General features: G+C 42.1%; 2 protein-coding genes across 5 annotated transcripts in view; one reads left to right on the top strand and one right to left on the bottom strand.

The window, feature by feature from the left end:
* Positions 1–12766, bottom strand: part of glsb (glutaminase b) — a 42947-nt gene extending 30181 nt beyond the window's left edge. For 3 of the 4 annotated variants that reach the window (XM_085764902.1, XM_085764904.1, XM_085764905.1), the window contains exons 1-6: positions 12321–12766; positions 4363–4456; positions 4131–4252; positions 3156–3285; positions 1407–1486; positions 456–619 (exon numbers count right to left, since the gene is read on the bottom strand). In XM_085764902.1, coding sequence (XP_085621028.1) covers positions 456–619; positions 1407–1486; positions 3156–3285; positions 4131–4252; positions 4363–4456; positions 12321–12664 — 934 coding nt within the window. In that variant the 5' untranslated portion in view covers positions 12665–12766. The remainder of the gene's footprint in view (positions 1–455; positions 620–1406; positions 1487–3155; positions 3286–4130; positions 4253–4362; positions 4457–12320) is intronic. The other variant, XM_085764903.1, reaches the window with a different exon arrangement.
* Positions 12767–13689: 923 nt separating this feature from the next.
* fkbp7 (FKBP prolyl isomerase 7) lies at positions 13690–19203 on the top strand. The gene is made up of 4 exons (XM_085765682.1): positions 13690–13947; positions 15557–15708; positions 18076–18203; positions 18922–19203. Exons 1-4 carry the CDS (start codon positions 13730–13732, stop codon positions 19081–19083), a joined length of 660 nt encoding a protein of 219 aa, XP_085621808.1. The 5' UTR covers positions 13690–13729; the 3' UTR covers positions 19084–19203.
* The last annotated feature ends 3917 nt before the right edge of the window (positions 19204–23120 follow it).

The following is a 23120-nucleotide window of genomic DNA, read 5'->3' as shown; positions in this document are numbered from 1 at the left end:
AGCTCTCACACTCTCCTTCTCCCTGCTGCTACATCTAGACCGTCCATGAGCAGATGAGTCATTATCTGGGTTAGTAAACGACAGACTGTCCCTCTTAGTGTCACTGGGTTCATGGAGGAATGCAGCCAGCAGTAGCCGTGTATATACACACATACACATGTGGGAAAAATGTAAACTATCCACATTTGTCTGTGATTCAGAGTTTAAAGAGTCATTTCAATTACAGATGCCAACACTGTAGCATCAGCAGGCGATGCAGCAGCAGTTTATACAGATGATGATGTTTTACTCGACTTCATTTCCCACTCACTCTGATTTGAATGCTAACAATAACAGGAAACACTAACTTCTCAAACTGTTGTCCTAATCACCAGGTCTCCACTGTTAAACCTGTGTGTGGGCTGATATACTCTCCAGAAGCAAAGGAGAGGAGAAGAAAAACTCTTAAGCCTCACCATCGTCGCTCAGGAAGAGCTTATTAAAGCGCAGGCCGCTGGGCTCCTTTCCAATGAAACTGTGCACGTACTCTGTGCTGTGGTCGTGCACTGCGACTGCGTACTTCAGAGGCTTGACACAAGACTGCAGACAGAAGGGGACCTTGGTGTCTCCCACTGTGTGTCTGCAAAAGACAAAAAGATAACGAGTTATCTGTGCGGGCGAAGCAGCTGCGACGTCAGCGGCGACGAACAAGACATTCAGAGAGAACCGACAGAGTAAAACATGGAGGACGTGTGTTGTCAAGATGGTTGTGTGAGTAATGGAAGAAAACCGTCAAACTTCAGTGACGGAGTGTTACAGTGTGATAACAGAACTAGATGATCTGTTCAGTACTTATGTTATCTTTATGACTTCCTCTGTTACACAAACATAACAAATCTACACACCTCCCTGTGGCTGCCAATCAGGGAACAGACTGAGTCATGGAACCTGCGCTACTTTTATACTTACTGGGAAACACAGGAAGCCCAACACCTGTACACTCCTGTTAATGTTCTACAATTAATCAAAACAATACGCTTCGCAGAAAACAGGTTAATGGACTGGACTGTGACATATTTACATTGAGCTCAGTGTCAGCAGTTTACAGCTCCTTCTCCTTTTTTTCTCTTCTCTCTGTGTTCACATACACAGTATTTTAATTTATGTAAAATTTTATCGTTGAGCAAAAATCAAACAAATTGTGATTAAAGCCAGTCCAGCCAACTATTAAAAGTTTAAATAATAATCTAACAAATCATAGTCTCTTTGTTTATTTGGTCCAGCTTATGAAATTTTTAATTTTTAAGATGTATTACACATCACATATAGAGCTGAAAAACCTGCAGCGAAATGTAAAATCCAGTAACAGTGAATAACTGACAGACAGGACAGGATTTTAGATAAACAGCAGGCTGACAGTGTCTCACCTCTGTCCGTCGACTGTGCACAGGGAGACGGCCCACAGGTCGGGGCTGAATTTGGCAAGCTGAGGAATGTAGTCTGCGACCTGAAAGAGAGGTGATGCAGTTGAAAGGGTTGTCGGCGCAGCAGCGGGTCAGCTTACGCCTCTGACGTCTGCCGAGGATCATTTTACTGGGGAAAGCTAACGCCAGTGGAGCGGACAATAGGAGGACTGACAGAGCAGAGGTCAACTCCTGATCTGAGGGTCAGAGAGGAAAAAGTCTCCCTCAGGTCCTCACAGGAGCTACTGCAGGTCTTGACTTCTGTGTCTTTCAGCTGTTTGCTGAGCAGCGGAGTGATGAAGATATTTCATGGTGTGAATACCTGTCATTTAAACCCCTACATGTTTCTTAAATGGATAGTTTAATATTTTGGCAAATTCACCTATTGCCATAATCGCTATAGTGATAGCAGTAGGTTAATTTCCTTTAATTACCAGTGCAAGTTGTTTTGAGATCTGCGGGGCAGAGACGTGAGGTGCTCAGTGAACACAATGGAGGTGAATGGTACAGGTCGCCTGTCCCTCATCAAACTCATCCAATACACAATCCACAATAAACATTCACCACGCTATAATAATGTAACATTACAAGACAGAGTTGTTTTCAAGGCAAATGCATAGCTGGAACTACATTCCAGACACGGCTGCTGGGCGGAGTGATTTCAAAAGCGCAAGTAGTTCTGAGTATTTTCTTCATGTGTCGTAATGTTACACATGATTATCTCATAGCGTGGTGAATGTGCAGGTCACAACTTCTCCACAAGAGCATTTTGGAGTTGTTGAATTGTGTATTTGATGAGGGACAGAGGACCTGTACCATTCACCTCCATTGTGTTCACTGAGCAGCTCACGTCTCTGCCCCGCAGATCTCAAAACAACATGCACCGATAATTAAAGGTAATGAACCGTTTCCTATGACTTTAAAGGGATTATGGCGATAATTTGCCAAAATGTTGAACTATCCCTTTAAGCAGCTGGCTCTGTGTGTGCATGTGGGCTAAGTTTCCTCATTTGCTTACACACCCTCCTCACCGCCGACATTTTGACCCTTGAAAGCAGCGAACGCACTCGTGTAAATATTAACATTAACGATAGCCCCCGTTAAGTGTCCCAGTGAGCGCTGCCAGTGAATGAACAATAGCAGATCCCTGGAACTGGCCCAGCTCAGTGGACTGCAGCCATCATTAATGTTATAAATCCCATCTGTGCTTGCTCTGATCTCGCCAGTCTAAATGTCTGCTCCGAAGAGCGTCACGGACCCTGGGTTGGCCTCAGGAGGGTGTGAACTGTGCTCATGGAGTCGCTACATGCTTTTCACCTGAGAGAGGGAGCTTCACTGTGGGAGGTTCGCTGACACCATTTCTCTTTTTCTTCATCATTCTGCTGCTTATTGGCTTTAAATGTCTGAAGAGCAGTTTTTAAATGATGCGACTCAGCTGACAAAAAGCTGCTGCCCAATATGTAAGAGTGGCAGTGCAAACACTGCTCTGATACTTTTACAGTAGCATGTTCAAGGGAAAAACTTTCCCTCAAGATTGGTGGCTTTCAGTCAGATCAGACTTCTGCTGGCTTCCACCCTGATCTACATCACTGACACCTGTTAAATACAGACTGAAACCAGGCCGATGGCAATGAATCTGCATGGGCTAAATAATAATCATGAGGCACTTGGAGAAACACACAAACAAAAGAAATCATGGATCTAAGGACACACCTGTCCTCCAGTGAGATTTTTGGCATTTTCATACAGCTCATCAATATGGGAGGAGAAGGACTGGAAGTCTGGGATGACGAACTTCTTGCGGAAGGCCTGAGTGAGCAGGACAATGTTGCTCTGGACACACCTGACAAACAAAAACCACAAAAAGCATGCTAAAACACCGTGACTGCATGCAGCTAGAGGAAAAGTTTGCCAACCACGTCTGCAACCCTGAAGTCTGACAAACTTCTGTGATGTTAATAGAGATGACTGATGAAGAGGCTCTTCATCAGTGTTGATCATCTCCCTGTTTGAGAATGACAACTGTCACATCAATGACTGACTGTAGGAAACAATGGACAGCGTCTGTGACATCATCAAGTTTAGTTTACAGCAGACACCAACATCAGTTACACAGACAAACCCTAAAATTAACTCCTCTTAAAATTAAAATTACTTAGAGCTCAAGTACCTGCGTTAGCATCTACCAATCTCAGTATGACATCATAAACCTTTTGTTAAAATATTTTTTTCTTTTTAGATATAAAGGGATCATTATTGTACAATTATGTCATTAAAGTGCTGGAAACTCTGTAGTGTTAACAGTTGAACCATCATTTATAAAAAGCCAATTATTCTGATGCTGCCATTAACAGGTGGCACCAACACATCACATCTACTGAAACTGCATCAAGGAAGAGAAGGAGCCCATTTGAAGGTTTTCTACAAGCTCACAAGAACAGATTTTCTGCCCAAAATGCTGTTTGATGGATATTTTTCTTTTTTTGCATTAATGCAATATGCAAATTTCCGCATTGAAATTATGTTGGAATTTGCTCGTTAAAAAAATATGGTCATCAAACTGCATCATATACTTTGAGTTGAAGTGAGCACATGTACATGTGATTGAAAAAAAGAAGGGTGCCACCATGGTAGGTGTGTATGATGGAGAATAAACACCCAAACAAAACAGGAAATAACAAACGTTACTTCTTGAACAGGTGCCTGTCCAGTGTCACACCATCTGATGTTTTCTTCAGAGTCTCTTTGAGGGTGTCCATGCATTCCTTCAGCCGTGGGTCTCCAGTGCGAAGCCCTGTGGCCTTAAGTGCCTAAAAGAATAACAATGTATACATAGGATTATAAATATGCTTGAGGAATATTCAGGAACAGCACACATTGGTAGAAAACCATCAGGCTGAGCTGAATGTGAAGGACTTACTGTGAGGAACTTGTGAGCAGGAATCTTCTCTTGACCTTCTGCGACTGTGTAGAAGAGCAAATCCTCCAGACTGGGGAGGATTCCTGCGTTTCTTCTTCTGGGTCAGAGAGATCATGTGTCAGATACAGCAGGAATGTAAAATGTCTTTGTATATGAGCTATAATTCATTATTTTATATTTCAGCTCTTCAAAGATGATTCTGAACTAAATTGTATTAAACACAAAATGTTAAAAAAAACACACGTTTTACAATAATAACACGTTATTATTGTGTTAATTCAAAGGACCCATGATGCGGCCACAGCGGTGGAGGCACGGCTGACACACAGCACAGCTGCTATTTAGCACGAGCCACTATTAAGCCTGGTCCCACCTGTCCAGCCAGTGTAAACACTGAGCTTATCTGTGGCTGCTCATACAGTCTTATCACATTACTGAGGGCTGTCAGTGACACATACTGGAAATATGCAATCCCAGTGTAAGCATTAACCACACAGAGGTGTGTGTGTTTGTTTGTACAACGACGAGATCAGAGACTTCATTACACATAAAGAGATATGAACGGTTCTCTGCTGGCAGCTCTCCCAGATCACACTGTAATGGTTTATGGTGAAAGGAAATCCATCGACTCTTGGGATTGTGCTTGCCCTAATTTGTAACTTTCATGTTGTTTGTGTAAATCTATGTAGGGTTGTTTGTGCACTGCTCTCAGGTCGCTCTTGTAAAAGAGGTTTTTAAATCTCAACGAATCTGAAGATTTTCAGTTTAATTGCTCCTGTTTTGCGGTAGTTGCGTCTGTCCCCGCATCGCCACGGCAGCAATGAATGGGAGTGGATGTAAGTTCCGCTGTTTAGGCTGTTTACAGCCCTCAAAGCCGCATTTTTTTTCCACAGACAGCGTCAGATGGCTACTCAAACATGCACCGAGAAGTTTAATTACTTCAAGCAAGCCGACATGTTTGTAAAACTAGATCTAATTCAAAGTCTCCCGGAGTCTCGCGCTAGACCCAGTTGCCGTGCGCGGTGTGTTCACATGCAGTGGGAAAAGCTACCGTTTGTGTCATAAACACAGGAATATCAACTCTTTACTTGCTTCAAGTAAAAAAAAACTTCTCGGCGCATGTTTGAGTCGCCATCTGACGCTGTCTGTGGAAAAAAATGTTTACTTCAAGCAAGTCAAGAGTTGATATTCCTGTGTTTATGACACAAGCGGTAGCTCCTACTGCGCCTGAACACACCAGCACTGCAACTTCGGGCTCGCGCGAGACTCCGGGAGACTTTGAATTAGATCTAGTTTTACAAACATGTCGGCTTGCTTGTAAATAGTAAGTAAACTTCTCGATGCATGTTTGAGTAGCCATCTGACGCTGTCTGTGGAAAAAAATTGCGGCTTTGAGGGATGTAAACAGCGGAACTTACATCCACTCCCATTCATTGCTGCCGTGGCGATGCGAGGACAGACACAACTACCGCAAAACAGGAGCAATTAAACTGAAAATCTTCAGATTCCTTCTTTTAGACCTAAAATGTTAGGAAAACACACCCCCGAGTTGAATTCGCCTGGAATTGTCCTTTAAGTTTTCTTTTACTTTCAGGTAATGTCTTCTATATCGCACAAACAAACACTTAATTTCAGTGGGAGCAATGTTGTTGGTCACCTTTAGTGCAACAAAGACTGCAGTCTTTGCTATAATTTGGACAATTTTGAACCAATATTTGACGGGGCCATAGTTTGCTCGTGCCTGTTCCACGCGGCGCCCATCTACATCCTCCTCTGTGATGCAGCTGCACAATGTAGGCTAAAGAGCTCTACACTGAGATGATACAGCTTGTCTTTCACAGTAACACTCTGCCCAGTGCTGTGGTGATTTGCATCGTGTCCAGAGAAGGAGGAGGAGGAGGGGAAGGAGTGCCCTGCCAGCTCACGCTCATCTGACTCTCACTCACACAACACAAAACGTTTAAATGCAGTTTTTACCGACAGCTGCACTTCGGTGCGTGTCCACCTGCAAAATGTCAGACGTGTGGGCGTACTGACCTTTTCCTTTTTACCCAAAGTGGTAAAAACCGGCCGCTGGCCTTGTTCACCGGGCACAATGTGTGGGCACTGGGCACAATTAACAGAAACTGTTGGCCTCTATTGATGTACACTGTGTGATTCACTTGCTTACGACACTGCCAGGAAAAGCCACAGGTTGAAACAAAAGGATCAAGCATTAAATAGACAGCACCAGGTCATTTCACAAACCCTTTCAATGCAGATAAATAGCTGAGACCAAAAACCGCCAACAGCAAACGCAGACCAGTGCATGGTCAGTAGTCATGTATCTCTAATATTTTGATTATGTAAACACATACTGCGTGTCCACTGACACGTTTTGGCGGTCGTCTGTGGAGCAGCGTTAGACCGGGGCTCAAATTCCACAAATTCTCTCGTCTTTTACGCTGCTCAGCCCACTGTGGCTCTTGGATTAATAAAGCCAACATCGTGGCCTGTTCACACACTGGCCATGACACAGCAGCAGCCATGGGGCAGCGCAGCACCCTCAGCTCTGCACAGAGGAACAGGATCCGAGTTACGCTGTTCAAGACCAGTTTCATTTTCACATCCTGGAAAAGATCCCATGAAAGGAACAAGCAGCATTTGTTGTTGCTTGAGTGGAAAACAGTGGGCTGCAGCGTCATCAGTGGGGAAACACTGAGTGGGTGGGTTCAATGCAGCCATGAAACATCTTCAACAATCCCACTTTCCAGCAATGAGGCAATACGATACAACCGAGGATAGTTCAACATGTTGGCAAATTGGCCCATTGCCATAGTCCCTATAGTTTTAGGAGTAGGTTCGTTATCTTTAATTGTCGGTGCAAGCTGTTTTTAGAATGGCGGAGCAGAGCCACGAGCTGCTCAGAGCTACACTAGTATGGAGGCTAATGAGATTTCTTGGTTTCCCTCATCAAACTCATCAAATACACAATCCAACAACTCCAAAACGCTCTGGTGGAGACCAAATAACTAAGTCCAGTTGCTTTCGATTTAACCTCCTTTGAAATACTATGACCTGGGCAAATGAGAATATGCACCGGCTCTCTGGTGGATAAATTCACCACGCTATGAGATAATAATGGAACGTTACAAGACGGAGTTGTTTTCATAGGTAAATTCATGACGGGAACGTGCATCAGCGTCAGTTTTCCGACAAGCAGTCTCTGCATTTGCCTCGAAAACAACAACATCTCATAACGTTCCGTTATTATCTCATAGCGTGGTGAATGTGCAGGTCGCAACTTGTCCAAGTGAAAAGCCAAGCCTGACACTATGTGAAGCCTCACATCAAACTGAAGCTTCACAGAGTGGACAGACTCTCTGCTGCTGATCCAACTCCACATCAGCGTTTCAAATTCCAGGATTTTCAGTCAGCACCTCCTCCCTGCCTCCACTCCCTCTCCTCCCTCTCCTTTTGGCTCACCTTCTGCTCCCCGCAGAGTAAACACTCGACGTACAACCAAGGTAACCGCGGTTGAACGAGAGCACACAAAATGAAGATTGCCTAAAATGCTGTCTGTCAGGCGTGCCTAATTTTAAAGAGACTCTTATCGACCGGGCATCTGTCACCGAAACACCACTTCCATTCAGCAGAGTCAACAAGCCGGACGCAGAGTCACAAGGCAGCCGCCGAACTGCGTCGCAGGTGGCCGTACGCATCGTGACCATGTTTACCACCGTGAACCAACAGTGGTTCGTTAGTGAAACGAGGCTGATTGCTGCTGCGAGTGAGACTGAGAAATGATTTCAGTGTTTGTGAAAAGCTCATTAACCACCAACACGCTCTCTGAAACCAGACAAGCATGTTTGCGTTTGTGCAGCTAAAAATGTGCTAAGGGGGCCACATGGCAGCACTTTGTGCAGCCACTGCAGAAAATATGAAGGTAAATAAGGAGGTATTTGGGGAATTAAAGGGGCACTTACCAAATATTTTCTGTTTAAAGCTCATAAGGCAAATTGCCTTATGGTGCCACCTTATTTGTTTCTATTTCTGAACATTATTAACAATCCTGTTGACAGTACAGTGTCATTGATTCTTACCAGCCCTACATGGCAGCTAGTAGAGTCAGTCAGGATTGTGTCTGGACCAAAACACAGTGAGCCTCTGTTGCCGTTTGGAAAAGTTGGCCCGGAGAGTGACGATGACTCATGCTGCGAGTGAGCTTCATCTGTCAGATACTGACGGACAGCTTCCTCCTGCACGACGGGGCAGATGGATGAATTAACACATATCCATATCACATAATCCTGTGGCTTGTCTGCTGGATTTTCTCACTTGTGTCCAGCCAACAAGAGCTAAAGCTAAAATGAGCAGATGCAGCACAGAGTGTGGGTCAACTGCACAAAAACGGCTCAGGTGTGTGAATTCAGACTGGAACACCTTGTTCATCCAAACATTTGTACATTGGGAAAAAAAAAAAAAAGCGCTTCCCCTTCACAGGCACATGGTTCAGGCCTTTTGCCTCTGGCCGACTGCTCATTGGCATCAGCACAACACTCAGAGTTTCCTGGATACAAGGTAAAGACTGAGCTTTGTTTTAAAGAAAAAAATCTATTTCTGCTCTAGATACAGATTCGGTGGGCTCGCTGCACTGTTTTATTATTTATACAGCACTTACTCAGGTCACTTCAAATGTCAGTGGTCAAGGTATGGTAACACACTTCATTACCTCACATCAGTGACATCAGTAAGCAGTTTGTTCGACATTAAAGGAGACATTATGCCCCCTTTTCCACAAATTAAAATAGTTCCCAGGTGCCTTAAAGACATGACTGTGACATTCTTTGGTCAAAATACCCCAAGGATCAAACATCACAGCTCTTTTCATCCTCTCACAACAGCCCTGTTCAGAACGGCTGGTTTCAGTGCCTGTCCCTTTAAATGCAAATGAACCACTGCTTGCCCCGCCCCTTCTACTGGTACCAGGTAGGGGTGGAGTTGTGCAAATTTAAAACCTAGTTACATCACTGGAAGACAACTGAGGGAACAGCTTGTAAAACCACATGAATTTCAACCTATAGGGAGCGTAAACATTACAGATTTTTCTCACATTTTGGGGGCCGGAAGACAAGACAAACACCCAAATATATGTTAAAGAGCCTTCAAAAAGTGATATTTCCATAATATGTGCCCTTAACACCCATTTGTTTCTCCGTCATGTGTACAACAATGCAACAAACTGTCGTTTGTCTGTTTCTGACACATTAACCTCAACTAGCCTCCGCTCAAAGCTGTAACTGATCCCATAATTTGCTCAAGGTAGATGGCTGTGAGCCAAGGAAGCTCTAATTGTTTGACGTTTCTACGAGGCCTTGAGGTAACGGATATAGCGCTGTGCTTTCCTGTCAGTTATAGCAGGCAACGGCTCCAGTGATACAGCTCAGTCCACCGTTTGGAGGCTAAACCTCACAGCGTCACAAATATGTAAACAACTGGCTGGATATCAGAATGAGAGGAATCAGAGAGATTTGCCCACATGTTTTTCAGTGCAACACATTTGGGACTTTAGGTCACTAATCACGTTTCCTTCTGTGGTTTATCTCATGAGTCATCATCACCAGTGTGACACAACATCCCTAAAATGTACCCACAAAGCTCCTCCGACCCACAAAATATGAGTCACAGGTCTGATCCCATTTACTAACTGACACGGTGTCACCCTGAGCATGTGAACATGTGAGGCTGTGCTGAAGACACTCGCTTTGTTTACCCTGTTTTCTGTCTCGTACTAAGTCAGTACAGGCTCGGTGCAGAGATGTTTGTGTTGCAATGGCCCGGAGGCTCATTGACGTATCGCCAGCTACGCGGCAGGATCAGACAGAAGCAGCATTCCTGTGCGTAGCCACGTACGCTGCAGAAACATAACCTGTATCGTGGAGCCTCCTGCACCATGAGCTGGTTCTTCGCTGCGTTTCCACGTTTTATAGAATCTCTGACACACCAATGATGGTCTGGACTTCTTGCTGACCTTAACCTTGTATTTGATATCACTTCCTGAGAAGTGTGGGACTGTGGTTCTGGTAATTTGTCTCAAAATCATAAGGAGAGTACAAGTGGGCAGAAAGACTACATGGTGTGTTTGGAGAAGTTGCTTCAGTGGGAAAGGGTTATTATAGACTGCAAAGCTACTGACCTAGAGAAGACTCTGCTTATGTGATAGCAGTGCGCCATTTACAGCGGCAGAGCAAATCCAGCCCCTCACTGATGACGCCGCCCCATCCTTGTCTGCGCTCATTTCTAGGTCAGGAAATATCTCTGTGATTTTTGGCAGTGGTGAGATCATTAAAAAAAACTCCCTTGGAAGGGAAACACATGGACTGCGTCGTCGGCTGATATGGATCATTTAAATCAGACAGTGGTGAAAAGAGATCTCAGTATTTTTTCAAAACCACCAGTTTCATCTATGTCAAGAGAAAACTGAAACAACGGGGCTATTTGAATATGTCAACTGAGCAAAACTGGGTCTAGTTTCTGCTAGAAAATCATAATTTGAAGCATTGCATTAGCTATCATGCAACGATGAAAGAAGGAATTCACGCTGACGCAATCTTCACTCACTTATCAACTGACTGCATAAACATCAGCACCAGGCTTTTTACTAAAAAAGCATTCAAACATGGTTGTCATGTCACAGGAGGAGAGCTCTGCAAATAGCAGCAGAAAAACTAAACACACATTTCACTGGCTGAGGTTTCATGACTATACGTTGAGGCATGACAAGCAGAGCAAATATATGCACAAAGGTTTTGCATACTCCCTTACATTACTATTCTGTATTCATTACTGTTCAGTGAACTACAGGGCTCCAGACAAACTCTTCTTACTACTGTATGAGCACAGTCATGTGGCCCCCTAACTTAAAATTTCTGGAGTGTAAGCATAAAATTTAGGGTTGCACACTGTAAATAGACTCGCAAAGCACATATTCACATTTCCTTTTCATTCATGATCCTCACACACATTGTCCTGACACCGGTAATGAGAGAGTCCAGAGTCTTTGAGTCAAAACAGCTAATTTTACTGGTTGCAAATGCGCAAATAGACATAAAAAAAAAAACAAAATTTAGCGGCAAAATGCCCCCATTTAGGAGCAGTTTAAAATGAAGTCACAAATGCTATTCTGGAAATTTTTTGTTCTCCACTTCCTATCACAAACTGTTCAACCAGAGGACAGGCATCACAGTGTCAGTGGTCTGACTCTGGATCAGCCCCTCCAGCTGTGGGAGGGAGGTCACTGTAGAAACCACTAGAAGCCCCTCAGGCAGCACTCACTCTTATAACCAACAACATACAAATCAATCATCCTTTAGCTGTCTGACTGCACTGTGACGGTATTAGGGTTGAATTTGTTTTCATTTTCTACCTTTAAGCTCCTTAAAAATGGAGGTGGATGTTTTACCCTTCACCTCAGCCTTGACCTGAGAACAGGCCCAGTGACGTTTCACTTACTAAACCGCTGCACCACGCTGCGCCTTCTCTCACCAGCCTTTTCCTCCTCGCCTACTGCTGAAAACCAGCCATGGCTACCTGAGCCCCTGATTAGCTCTGGGTTAAGTTGCTGCCTGCCGGTATCTGAAGGACTTGTATTTATATAGCTTCTTGGCACGAAGCCACCGGAGGCTGAACAAGCCCCACATGGCTGGGGCAGCCGCTGTTATCAGGCCACACATTAGCTGTGTTCTGACAGAGCATTGTTACACACAAGTGCGTTAGGTTATTGAGTCAATTAGCAACACGTGTGCGAGCTGTTTGAATGAAAGAGGTAATTAACCGCTTCGTTAGTCGACGACAGTGTTTGAGGCGCCCGGAGAGCAACGTTACATCCGCTCGCGCCTGTCTGCGTCATGACTCGCCAGAAAACGCCGGTCGTACCGTCACATCACTGACTAGGTTTGCCCCGCTGCACTGAAACCTACTTGTCGTCGCTGGCCGCTGCTTCGCCGCCGCCGCCGCCTCCTCCTCCTCCTCCTCCTCCTCCATCCTTCTTCAGCTGCTCGTCCACGACCACCGCGCCTTCGGTCTTCGCGCAGTAGGAGCGGCGCGGGGCGGCGAGGGGCGCGGTGCGGAGCGGCGGGCGGTGAGCGGCGGCGGCATGGAGGAGCTTCAGCTGGGTCGACACGGCCCGGGCATCAACGGAGGTGGTGCCGAAGCAGCAGTGGCGGTTGGGCAACCAGGTCTTCTGTCTACAGCCGGGCAAGGGACGCTTGAGGGTGGTTTCAAACAACTCCTTCAGCACTGTCGAGAACCTAAACTGTAACATCTCAATCCTGTCAGTCAATTAGAGAGAAAGTCGTGTTTCCAAATGACCGGTAGCAAGTGTAGAGCTGTTCAGATGCGACTGCGACCACGATGACTGTCTGACGATGACTCACAGACGCCAGGAGGCCAACAAATACCGGCAACGCGCTCACGCCCACGTACGCTGCCATTGGTGGAAACGTAGTGACGTAGGCGGTCGAGAATAATTTATGAGGCATTCAAGCTCTCCATTGGCTGATGTTCGTGTCTGTCAACTCCTGATGTGGGTCTTTTCTTCTCAACAGTAGGATGATTAACCAGTTAGCTCTGACTTTTACATAGCCTACAGCGCCGGTAAACCTATGTGGTGTATTAATTACAGTGCTTTAAATCATATTGTCTACAAAGAAATAATGGCCGCCTGGCTGTCATGAGATCCTATGACCTATTTAAAAAATGTAATTCTTTATTTAAAACATCCAATCTTTAAAAAATAAAATCTTAGTTGAGATCTTTATTAATGCTATTATTATTATACACTGGGAAGGCAAATTGAAACTGAACTTGAACTCTCACATGCTACTGTCACAATTTGCAACATTTATATGTCTATATCATATTATTATGTTGCACTGTTGTAACTTAATAAAACTGTATTTATACAGTTACATCAAGTAAAATCAAGTTTTCAAAAGCAATAATGTATTAGTTCATTGGATCTATTTCACGCTGAGGCTTTTAGATTTACACAATTAATACGTATGTTTTTCACATTTTTGACATATTTTCCATATTTTCCACCTCCACTGTCATTAGTGGAAACAGTCAGTGGGACTCACTGTATAAAGAAGGTGGGACTGTAATCTAATGTGATTGAATTATAGGTTTACTTTGCCCTCAGTTTAGTCTGTCAGGTGGACTTCAGGCCCTGGTTCGCCCCACACATGACTGAAGCAGACTGACGCTGGAAAGCAGCTTTCGGCCTGACAGACTGAGCTCAGGGAAGCACAGTGACTGCAGCAGCTCTCCACGTCCTCCAGTGTGTTCAAACGTCACTTTTCACAAGTTGCCACGAATACACAGCGGCATGATGTGGAAGTTGGTGAGCTGCACACTGTGCCTCTTTGTCTGCTCACAGCTCAGTTCTCAGGGCGTCTGGGTCGCAGCAAATGATCAGGACGGCGAGGTCAAGATCGAGGTTTTGTTTAAACCCGAGCAGTGCGATCCAAAGAGTAAGAAGGGCGACCTGATAAACCTCCACTACGATGGGTTCCTCGCCAAAGATGGTTCCCAGTTCTACTGCAGGTGGGTGGGTTGCAGGGAACTGAACTGCAGTCGATTGATGAAATACAAGCTGATCTTCTGTTTTAAAAGTAAACATTATGTACATTTCTGTGGAAAAAGTATCCCTTCCTGATGTCATATGTTTTGCATAAATTGTCACACTTGATTGTTTCAGATCATCAGTGTAGAGATAACCTGGGTCAATGCAAATTTTTAAATGATGATTTCATTTATTAGGGGAAAAAGCTATCCAAACCTACCTGGCCATATGCAAACGTAATTGCCCCCCTTGTTAAATTATGAATTAACTGTGATACATTTTTTGTAAAGCTGAGATACTGTAGATTTCACTCTCACCATGGCCTGATTGCTGATGGTCACTTCGGTAGCCTAGACCTTGCCTGACAAAGTGAAGTAGGCTAAAAGATCTCAAAATGCAACACGCCATGAAGAAAGTCAAGAACAGATGAAAAAACAAAGTCACTGACATCTATAAGTCATTTCTAAAGCTTTGAGGTTCCAGTGAACCACAGTGAGAGCCTTTATCAACAAAAAGAGAAAACATGGAATGGTGGTGATGGACCTTCCCAGGAGTGGCCAGACCACTGACAACTCATCCAGGAGGTCACAAAGAACCCAGAACAACTTCTAAAGACCTGCAGGCCTGTTCATGGTTCAACTATAAAAAAGAGACGGAGCAAAAATGGCATCTATTGTAGAGTTCCAGGGTAAAAACCACTGCTGTGCAAAAAGATCACAAAGGCTCGTCTCATATTTGCCAAAAGCATCTTGGTGAAGACTGACAGGAAAATATTTAGCTGGCTGCTGGGACAAAAGTTGAGTTTTTTGGCAAATGTGGTCCTGTTATACAGTATCTGGCGTAAAACTAACAGCATTTCATAGGAAGTCAATCATGGTGGTGGTAGTGTGATGGTCTGGGGCTGCTTTGCTGCTTCAGGACTTGGATGACTTGCAGTAAGTGACGGAACTATGAATTCTGCTCTCTACCAGAAAATCCTATAGGAGAACGTCCGCCCATCAGTTCCTGACCTCAAGGTCGAACGCTCTTTGGTTCTGCAGCAGGACAACGATCGAAAACCCACGTCTGTCCAAGTTCACCTCTGAATGGCTTTAAAAAAAAAAGAAAATGAAGGTTTTGGAGTGGCCTAGTCAAAGTCTGGACTTAAATACCACTGAGATGCTGTGGCACGACCTTAAAAAGGCCGTTCATGCTCAAAAACCCTCTAATGTGGCTGAATTAAAACAATTCTGCAGATGTGAAAGAGCATTCACAGTTATCGCAAACGCTTGATTGCAGAGGGTGGCACAATAAGATAAGGGGTGGGGGAATACTTTTTCACGTAGGTTTGGAAAGCTTATCCATGAAATCATCATTAAAAAACGGAGGAAAGAGGAAAATACTATAATATAATAATGTAATATAATATAATACCATTCAGAGATGTTGTGTTCTAATGTGTGTTTTTAAGTGGGAAAACCCTTATTACAGTATGACATGCATGTTTGTTGATAAATGGGTATAGGGACTCTGGATACTGGGAATTGTAGTCAATCCTGCTTTTTGACCTGTATGAAAATGTGTCCATTATATGAGTTATTTCTATTTCAGTCGATCGGACAAAACAGGGCATCCTCAGTGGTTTGTGTTGGGCGTGGGACAAGTCATCAAGGGTCTGGATATTGGAATAATGGACATGTGTCCTGGAGAGAAACGAAAGATAACTGTCCCACCTGCCCTGGCGTTTGGAGAAAAAGGCAAACGTGAGTAAATCTATCTAGAGACTGGGGAAAAAGTCAAATTTTAGAAAATAGACATTATGCACAAGAAGCAGAAAAATGGTATTAGCTCAGGAAACACTGGTTTCGCATGATCTCACTGGCATCTTTCACCACAGACTCTGAAAAACATCCTCACCTCAGTTCAATTTACAGTTTGTTTTCTCAGAGCCCCAGGAGACGGGGCGCCAGCTCAGATATTTTTATATGCTGCATTTATGCAATTTATGCTGCAACTCGATTTATATTCAAGAACGTGAAAGTACAGAATATAGTAAGATTGTGTGTGGTGTTATTAATCATAATTTTAAAAGGAATAATAATTAGTTAGAAACATATTTTTATCAGTATTTTTTTTTATCAATACTAGACATTTCAGGCGACGCCCATTTGAATTTCAGACGACCGCATGTGGGGTCCTGACCCCAAGGTTGAAAAACACTGCCTTACAGTATGTGCAACATAGGAAATAAATGGAAATGGGCATCCATCAGATCTACTGTATATGTCCACTGTCCTTATGTAGTCTCATAAATGAACTACTATCTGTATGATGCTGTTTTAAAGGATAATTACCGTTTTTTTACATTCTGGACCTTATTTCTAGCATAAAATAAGATCATTTACTCACCCAGATAACTTTGGTGTCATTACAAGTCGTTTCGACGAAATTAGATCCAGCCGAGAGCCACGTATATCCGTATAATGTGAGTCTACAGGGCAGCGGAATGCAGCCTCTAAATAACACATTATCTGCCCCGAAACTCGTTCATTCACCAATATTTAGTTATGATAGGCTAGTGCTATTCCCCTCTGAGTCCGGGGTTAGCTGTTATCAACATCCGGGGTCTGTAGGTTGACCTATAGGAGAACGTCCGCCCATCAGTAAAAATCGACCCGAATTCCTATTATTATATAGGAATATATATATTATTATTAGAATGAGTTGCTCAGCGCTCGGAGATGACATCATCCAGGTCAGAGGTTAGTAGGTCAACCTACAGACCCCTGATGTTGATAACAGCTAACCCCGGACTCAGAGGAGAATAGCACTAGCGTATCATAACAAAATATTGGTGAATGAACAAGTTTCGCGGCAGATAATGTGTTATTTAGAGGCTGCATTCTGCTGCCCTGTAGACTCACATTATATGGATATACGCGGCTCTCGGCTGAATCTAATTTCATCGGAACGACTTGTAATGACACCAAAGTTATCTGGGTGAGTAAATGATCGTATTTTATGCTAGAAATAAGGTCCATATTGTAAAAAACGGTAATTATCCTTTAAATAGAAGAACTACCTTCATTCTGTCTTGTTTTTCTTTTCACAGCACTTTAGTTGAAATGGCATCACACCCCTCGCAGTGTCTGCTACTCATCTGCCCATGGCATGTGGGCCTACTGTGAGCATGCTCAGAGGGTGAAAGGTCTTTGCTGGGTTTCTCTCTGTCCTGCATGCATTGGAGCTCTTTCAAAAAATACTAAACAAACTAAACTAAAAGAAAGAAAACTAACAACTCTTTCCTCAAACCTCTCCGTGCTGATGGTCATTCATGCACTGCGGTATGATCTGACGGTGGCGTTGCCTGGCCTGTGGTCTGCATTTCAGGTTTGCCTTTGTTTTTACTTTGATCTCATTCTTTGTCTCTGGAGAAACTGGTTTTGCTGAGCATGAATACATTTGCTGCTGATACACAGTCAGTTTTTCTCTCTTCTCTTCTCATTAAAAAGTAAGAACCTTATAACTGCACATTGCTCTAGTTATAATACTTTTTTCCAAACTATAAAGTCACTCACATGGTTTGATATTAAAACCAAATGTTTTTTTGTTTGTATTTTTTTTCATTTGTGTGTTTATTAGCTGTTTATTTTATTATTATTTATTTGTTACATGGATCCCCATTAGACAACCAGCCAGTCTTCCTGTGGTCCATAATCATAATATTTGTTACATAATACAATGAAGATTAAAATAGAAAAAATACAAGAATAGAAGAATACATAGTTCAGTTCATCGCTAAATCTGACAGTATAAAGCTGGACATGATAAAATAGAAGTTTCAATTTTCACTTGTGTCTGTTTGTTGGTCTTTTGGTTAGTTTTTTTATCAGCAGGATTAAAGTGCTGAACCAATCAGCATCGAACTTGTCAGGGAAGAACCCAATCCAATTTAGGGGAGATCAGAATCATTCATGATGAATACGATTTTTCTCTCTGGTGTGTGCTGTTCGACTTTGACATTTAAGGACGTCTGAGCTCTCCAAGCGCTTTCTAGTTGTAAGTAAGATAATAAGTTGTGATTATGACATAACTTTAATGCTTTGTTTGTATTGCTTCCACTGAATCAGATCCAGTGCCGCCCAATGCCTCGGTGGTGTTTGAGGTGGAGGTCTACTCGGTGACCATGGGACCACGCAGTGTGGATGCCTTCAGACAAATGGACCTGGATAAGGATCAGAGTCTCACCAAGGATGAGGTAACTTTAATGTATAGGCTAATGACCACAAGGGTAGTTCTTTCTTTCTTTTCTTTTCTTTTCTTTCTTTCTTTCTTTCTTTCTTTCTTTCTTTCTTTCTTTCTTTCTTTCTTTCTTTCTTTCTTTCTTTCTAGCCCTTCTCTGTCTTTTTACTTCTTTCTTTCTTTCCCTGTCTCTGTCTTTTTTTCTATCTATCTATCTATCTATCTATCTATCTATCCATCTATCCATCTATCCATCTATCCATCTATCCATCTATCCATCTATCCATCTATCCATCTATCCATCTATCCATCCATCCATCCATCCATCCTTCCATCCATCCATCCATCCATCCAGTTTGCTGTCTAATTTGGACAATTTTGAACCAATATTTGACGGGGCCATAGTTTGCCTGTGCCTGCTCCACACCAATCTACATCCTCCTCTGTGATGCAGCTGCACAATAATATTCACAATATAAATACTACAAATCAACATTGAATAATTTAAATTACTGATATTATCAAACAATGAATGTAATGTTGTTAAATATGCTGCCAAAATGTCATGTTACTGCTTTTATCTGGGTTGTTGTTAGCACCTTAAACAGATGATAAGGAAGTGAATGGCCTGTTATGAATGACACAGTATGACGTGTAAATAGAAGACATCAACAGATGAGCGCTGTAAAAGCACAATGTAAATGTGACTAATGACATTTTTCCTTTATTTTCAGGTGAAGGAATATTTGAAACAGGACTTTGAAAAATCAGGGAAGCCACGAGACGAGCCTTACTACGAGAAGGTTATGGCTGATATATTCCACAAGAATGACCAGGACAAAGACGGAGTGATCAGTGTAAAGGAGTATAATATTTATCAACGTGATGAGCTCTAGTGCCAGAAAAAAGTTAATCCAAGTCTCTTTTTGTGGCTTTTTTACACTTACAGTTGATACAGTTACAGATGCAGATAAAATATGTCAAGTAAAAATTCCCCCTCACATGTTCTGACACTGTGTATGATTTTTTACTTTTTTACTTTCAATTGTTTCCTGGCTGGCATACAGATAAAGGAAGTGTGTGTCACTCACTTCTCCTTATGATTCAAATGGCTTGGTGAAGGAACAAGTCCAGGACATAATGAGAAATATTAATAATAATAATAATAATAATAATAATAATAAACTTTATTTGTATAGCACCTTTCAAAACACAGTTACAAAGTGCTTTACAGATCAAGTAAAAATAACATCGTCATCACCAACAATTTAAAAAAAAAAAAATAAAAAAAAACATAAGACCACAAAAACCTAGAAATCTTTGTGCTGTGAAAAGTCTGTAGTTGTGAACATCACAATGAGACATTGTGTTATCCATGATAACGGTGAGAAAAATGAAAAGATGTAAATGTAAAACACCAAACAAAATTATTCAGGGTGGATTTTTCCTTTAAAAAGCAGGCAGGATCTAACATTGTCCCCAACACAACTCTCCTATGTAATATGGAGCATCTGCATCACCTTCACTTTTCTGCAAACACCACCACATGCTATTTTTTTTGCCCACTAATATGCAGTGTTTCACCAGTGCACAGGGAGAGATGACTAATACTTTTAGAAAGATTTCTCAAATTGAATGTCCAGGAGGAAACCAACTAAATGCAGCTGTGGTTTGAATATAATGATGATTAAATGCATTTGCACCCATGTTGTGGTTTGTCAGAAATGTTTACTGTACAAGTTCTGTGCACATCTTGTCATCATGATTAACATTGTACTCCAGTGAACCATTGGTGTATTTTGTAACAAAATAAATAAGTAAAACATGATGTGTTTTTCTAATGATGTTTTTTCTTTTTGCTCAGTTGATGATCTGACATAATCAGTCACTTTGAGCTCTCACAGATGAAACTCATAACAACATGTCAGTGTTTCTGATGTAGCATCATATGCAAAGCAGATCAGAAAGTAGCATGATGGACTCCTGCCATGATGGAAGCCAGAGGCACAAATGTCTTTAGACTGATGGTGCTACCACTCAGATTAGAGCATTTTAAAGTAAACACAAAAGATTTACAGACAAGTGTCACATTTTTTGACCAATCAAAAGTGTGGCATATTCTCTTTAATCTGGTAGAATTTGATATTGGTACTGCTAAAAAAAAAAGTTAAAAGTTATTGGGGGTTTTTTTTTTAAGTTATTAGATTTTTTTTTATTTTGCTGTCCATCCCAAAAAAAAGCACTGTGAAACCAAGGCAAAGTACAGTATCTGCAAAGAGTACTGTACTCCCTCCATTCTATAATTATATATACTCTATAATTTCATTGGAGTAAAACCAAGGCAAAGTGCAGTATCTGCAAAGAGTAACTGTACTCCCTACATTCTATAATTAGGGTCCTGCTTTAAAAATTCCTACCAAACCAACGGTAGATGCTACAGTGTTGAAACCACCACAATGTAGCCTCAATACTGCTGAAACTTTTGTCCACTTAAACTTATTACAAATTATGAAGTCCATCACTCTGTTTTTTTCAATAACTGTAAAACTTTTAAAATGTATCTCCTCCCACAATTTTTGCTCAATTGACACCAAACTTGAGCATCTCCAGACTGTCCTCCACAAAACTTGTTTCTCGGATTTTTGATTAAGCAAAAATTGAGCCTACAGTGCATGAAAACGTTTGACTGTAAACAGTACTGTAAACATATACCATCAAATTCTTGATAAATACATTTTCAATCTTCCTGAAAAAAAATGACAATATTCTGGAGTCATGGTTGATGAAGTTTGGCAAATATCAGAATTTTATCTCAAAAACTGAATTTTTGAGAACATTTTGAATTCTGCTCTCATGGGAACAACTGCAGTCAATGTGAGAGTGGAATTTATAAACATCATATTTTCTCTTATGAAGCAAAACACTTATCATTAAAAACAAATCACCAACATTTCCATGCTGTCAAGATGCAATTTATGTATTATCAGATTTTTGTTTAGATGACTGAATTTCTGAAATTTTGACCATTTCATCACAACAGCTGCCCGGGCACTGACTCACCTGAGTGGATAAATGAAGCTACACAGCAGGTCTCACTACCAGCCAATTAGCTCAGCGAGTTAGGAGCTGGTTCTTGGTGTCAGAGATTGTGAGTTCGAGACCCAGCAAGGGTGATGATGATGATGACAGATCAAAATGTCAGATGTCCTCAAGCTATTTTGCTGTCTAAATGCAATTTATGTATTAACAGATTTTTGTTTAGATAATAGAATTTCTGACTTTTTGAAATCTGCCTTGACAACAGCTGCCCGGGCACTGACTCACCTGAGTGGATAAATGAAGCTACACAGCAGGTCTCACTACCAGCCAATTAGCTCAACGAGTTAGGAGCTGGTTCTTGGTGTCAGAGGCTGTGGGTTCGAGACCCAGCAAGGGCGATGATGATGATGATGATGACAGATCAAAAAGTCAGTTGTCCTCAACACGAAACACAAGACAGTTGTCCTAATGGTGGCATCACAGCAAGCCTCTAAATTTAAAAATCCAAATAGCTTGGACTGGACCATGTGCGAAGGCTCCTAACATCTTAGACTCATAGTAGATGCTTGACAAATACATATCAGAATTTTACCTCAAAAACTGATTTTTCTTTTTACTGTGGTTTCAAATCTGCCTACACGACAGTGAATGGCTTACTCAATTTGTGAAGCCACTATTGAACTGCCATTTGTCAATTAGCTCAGTGTGATAGACAACGGTCTTTGGTTCCAGAGGTTGTGGGTTCAATCCGCAACTGGTGCAAATTGAACATTATATGGTCAACTGTTCTGTCTTCCTATTCTCCTGTTTGTTGCTCAGAATTAGCCTAAATTTGCCAAAATTAGCCCGGACCCGACCCATTGCTGCGCAGCAGCTATAATTTACTCTATAATTCCATTGTAGGAAAACCAAGGCAAAGTGCAGTATCTGTAGCTAATACCAAGCCAAAGTGCAGTATCTGCACCAAAACCAAGGCAAAAGTGCCATAAAACTGTCAAAATTGGTCAGAAAGACATACTACAAAATACATTTAATTCAGTCCACCTTTATCTAATCAATTATAGACTTGGTAGTTATTCATAATTTGATGCTACTTGATGCTACTTGAGGCGTCTTCTTTGGGAGACCTGTATGCATAAAATGGATTAGAGCATGGGCAACTTGGGTAATCAAGTTCAGTCAATTAGTTTAAATCAATCAATTGTTTTCATTCAGCCTCACTGGAGGATTTTTTAGCATGAACAGCCTTTTAAGGTCATGCCAAGCATCTCAGTGGGGAAGTCCAAACTTTGACTAGGCCTCTCCATAATCTTCTATTTTTAAGCCATTCAGAGGTGGACTTAGAATAAACTTTATTGTCCCCTAGGGGACATTTCTTGTGGATTCGAGTGCATGGTAAAAGCTGCCTTAGACAAATAAATATACATAAAATACATATCACAGTTTGAGACGTACATGTACACACCAAAGAGCGTTTGACCTTGAGGTCAGGAACTGATGGCCGGACGTTCTCCTTTAGGTAGCGAGCAGTATTTATGGTTCAGTCGTTTACCGCAAGTCGTCCAGGTCCTGAAGCAGCAAAGCAAATGTTTGACTGTTGGTATGATGTTCTCTTTATGAAATGCTGTATTGGTACACGTCTGATATAGCAGGATGTACATCTTCCAAAGACTAATAGATGTCAGTGACTTTTTTTTTCATCTGTTCTTGACCTACTTCACTTTACCAGACGGGTTCTACTGAAGTGATTTCTTGAATCAGCAGCTCTGGTTGTAATCAGGCCGTGGTGAGAGTGAAACTGAACCCAGCGTTCCAAACAAATGTGGTAATTCATAATTTAACAATTATTGTTTCACATGACCAGGTAGGTTTGGATAACTTTTTCCCCTAATAA

The sequence above is a fragment of the Trachurus japonicus genome, chromosome 21 (genome assembly GCF_045865225.1).
Source record: "Trachurus japonicus isolate A0001 chromosome 21, Traja_1.0".
NCBI classification, from domain to species: Eukaryota; Metazoa; Chordata; class Actinopteri; order Carangiformes; family Carangidae; genus Trachurus; species Trachurus japonicus.
This window is presented reverse-complemented; position numbering and strand designations above follow the sequence as displayed.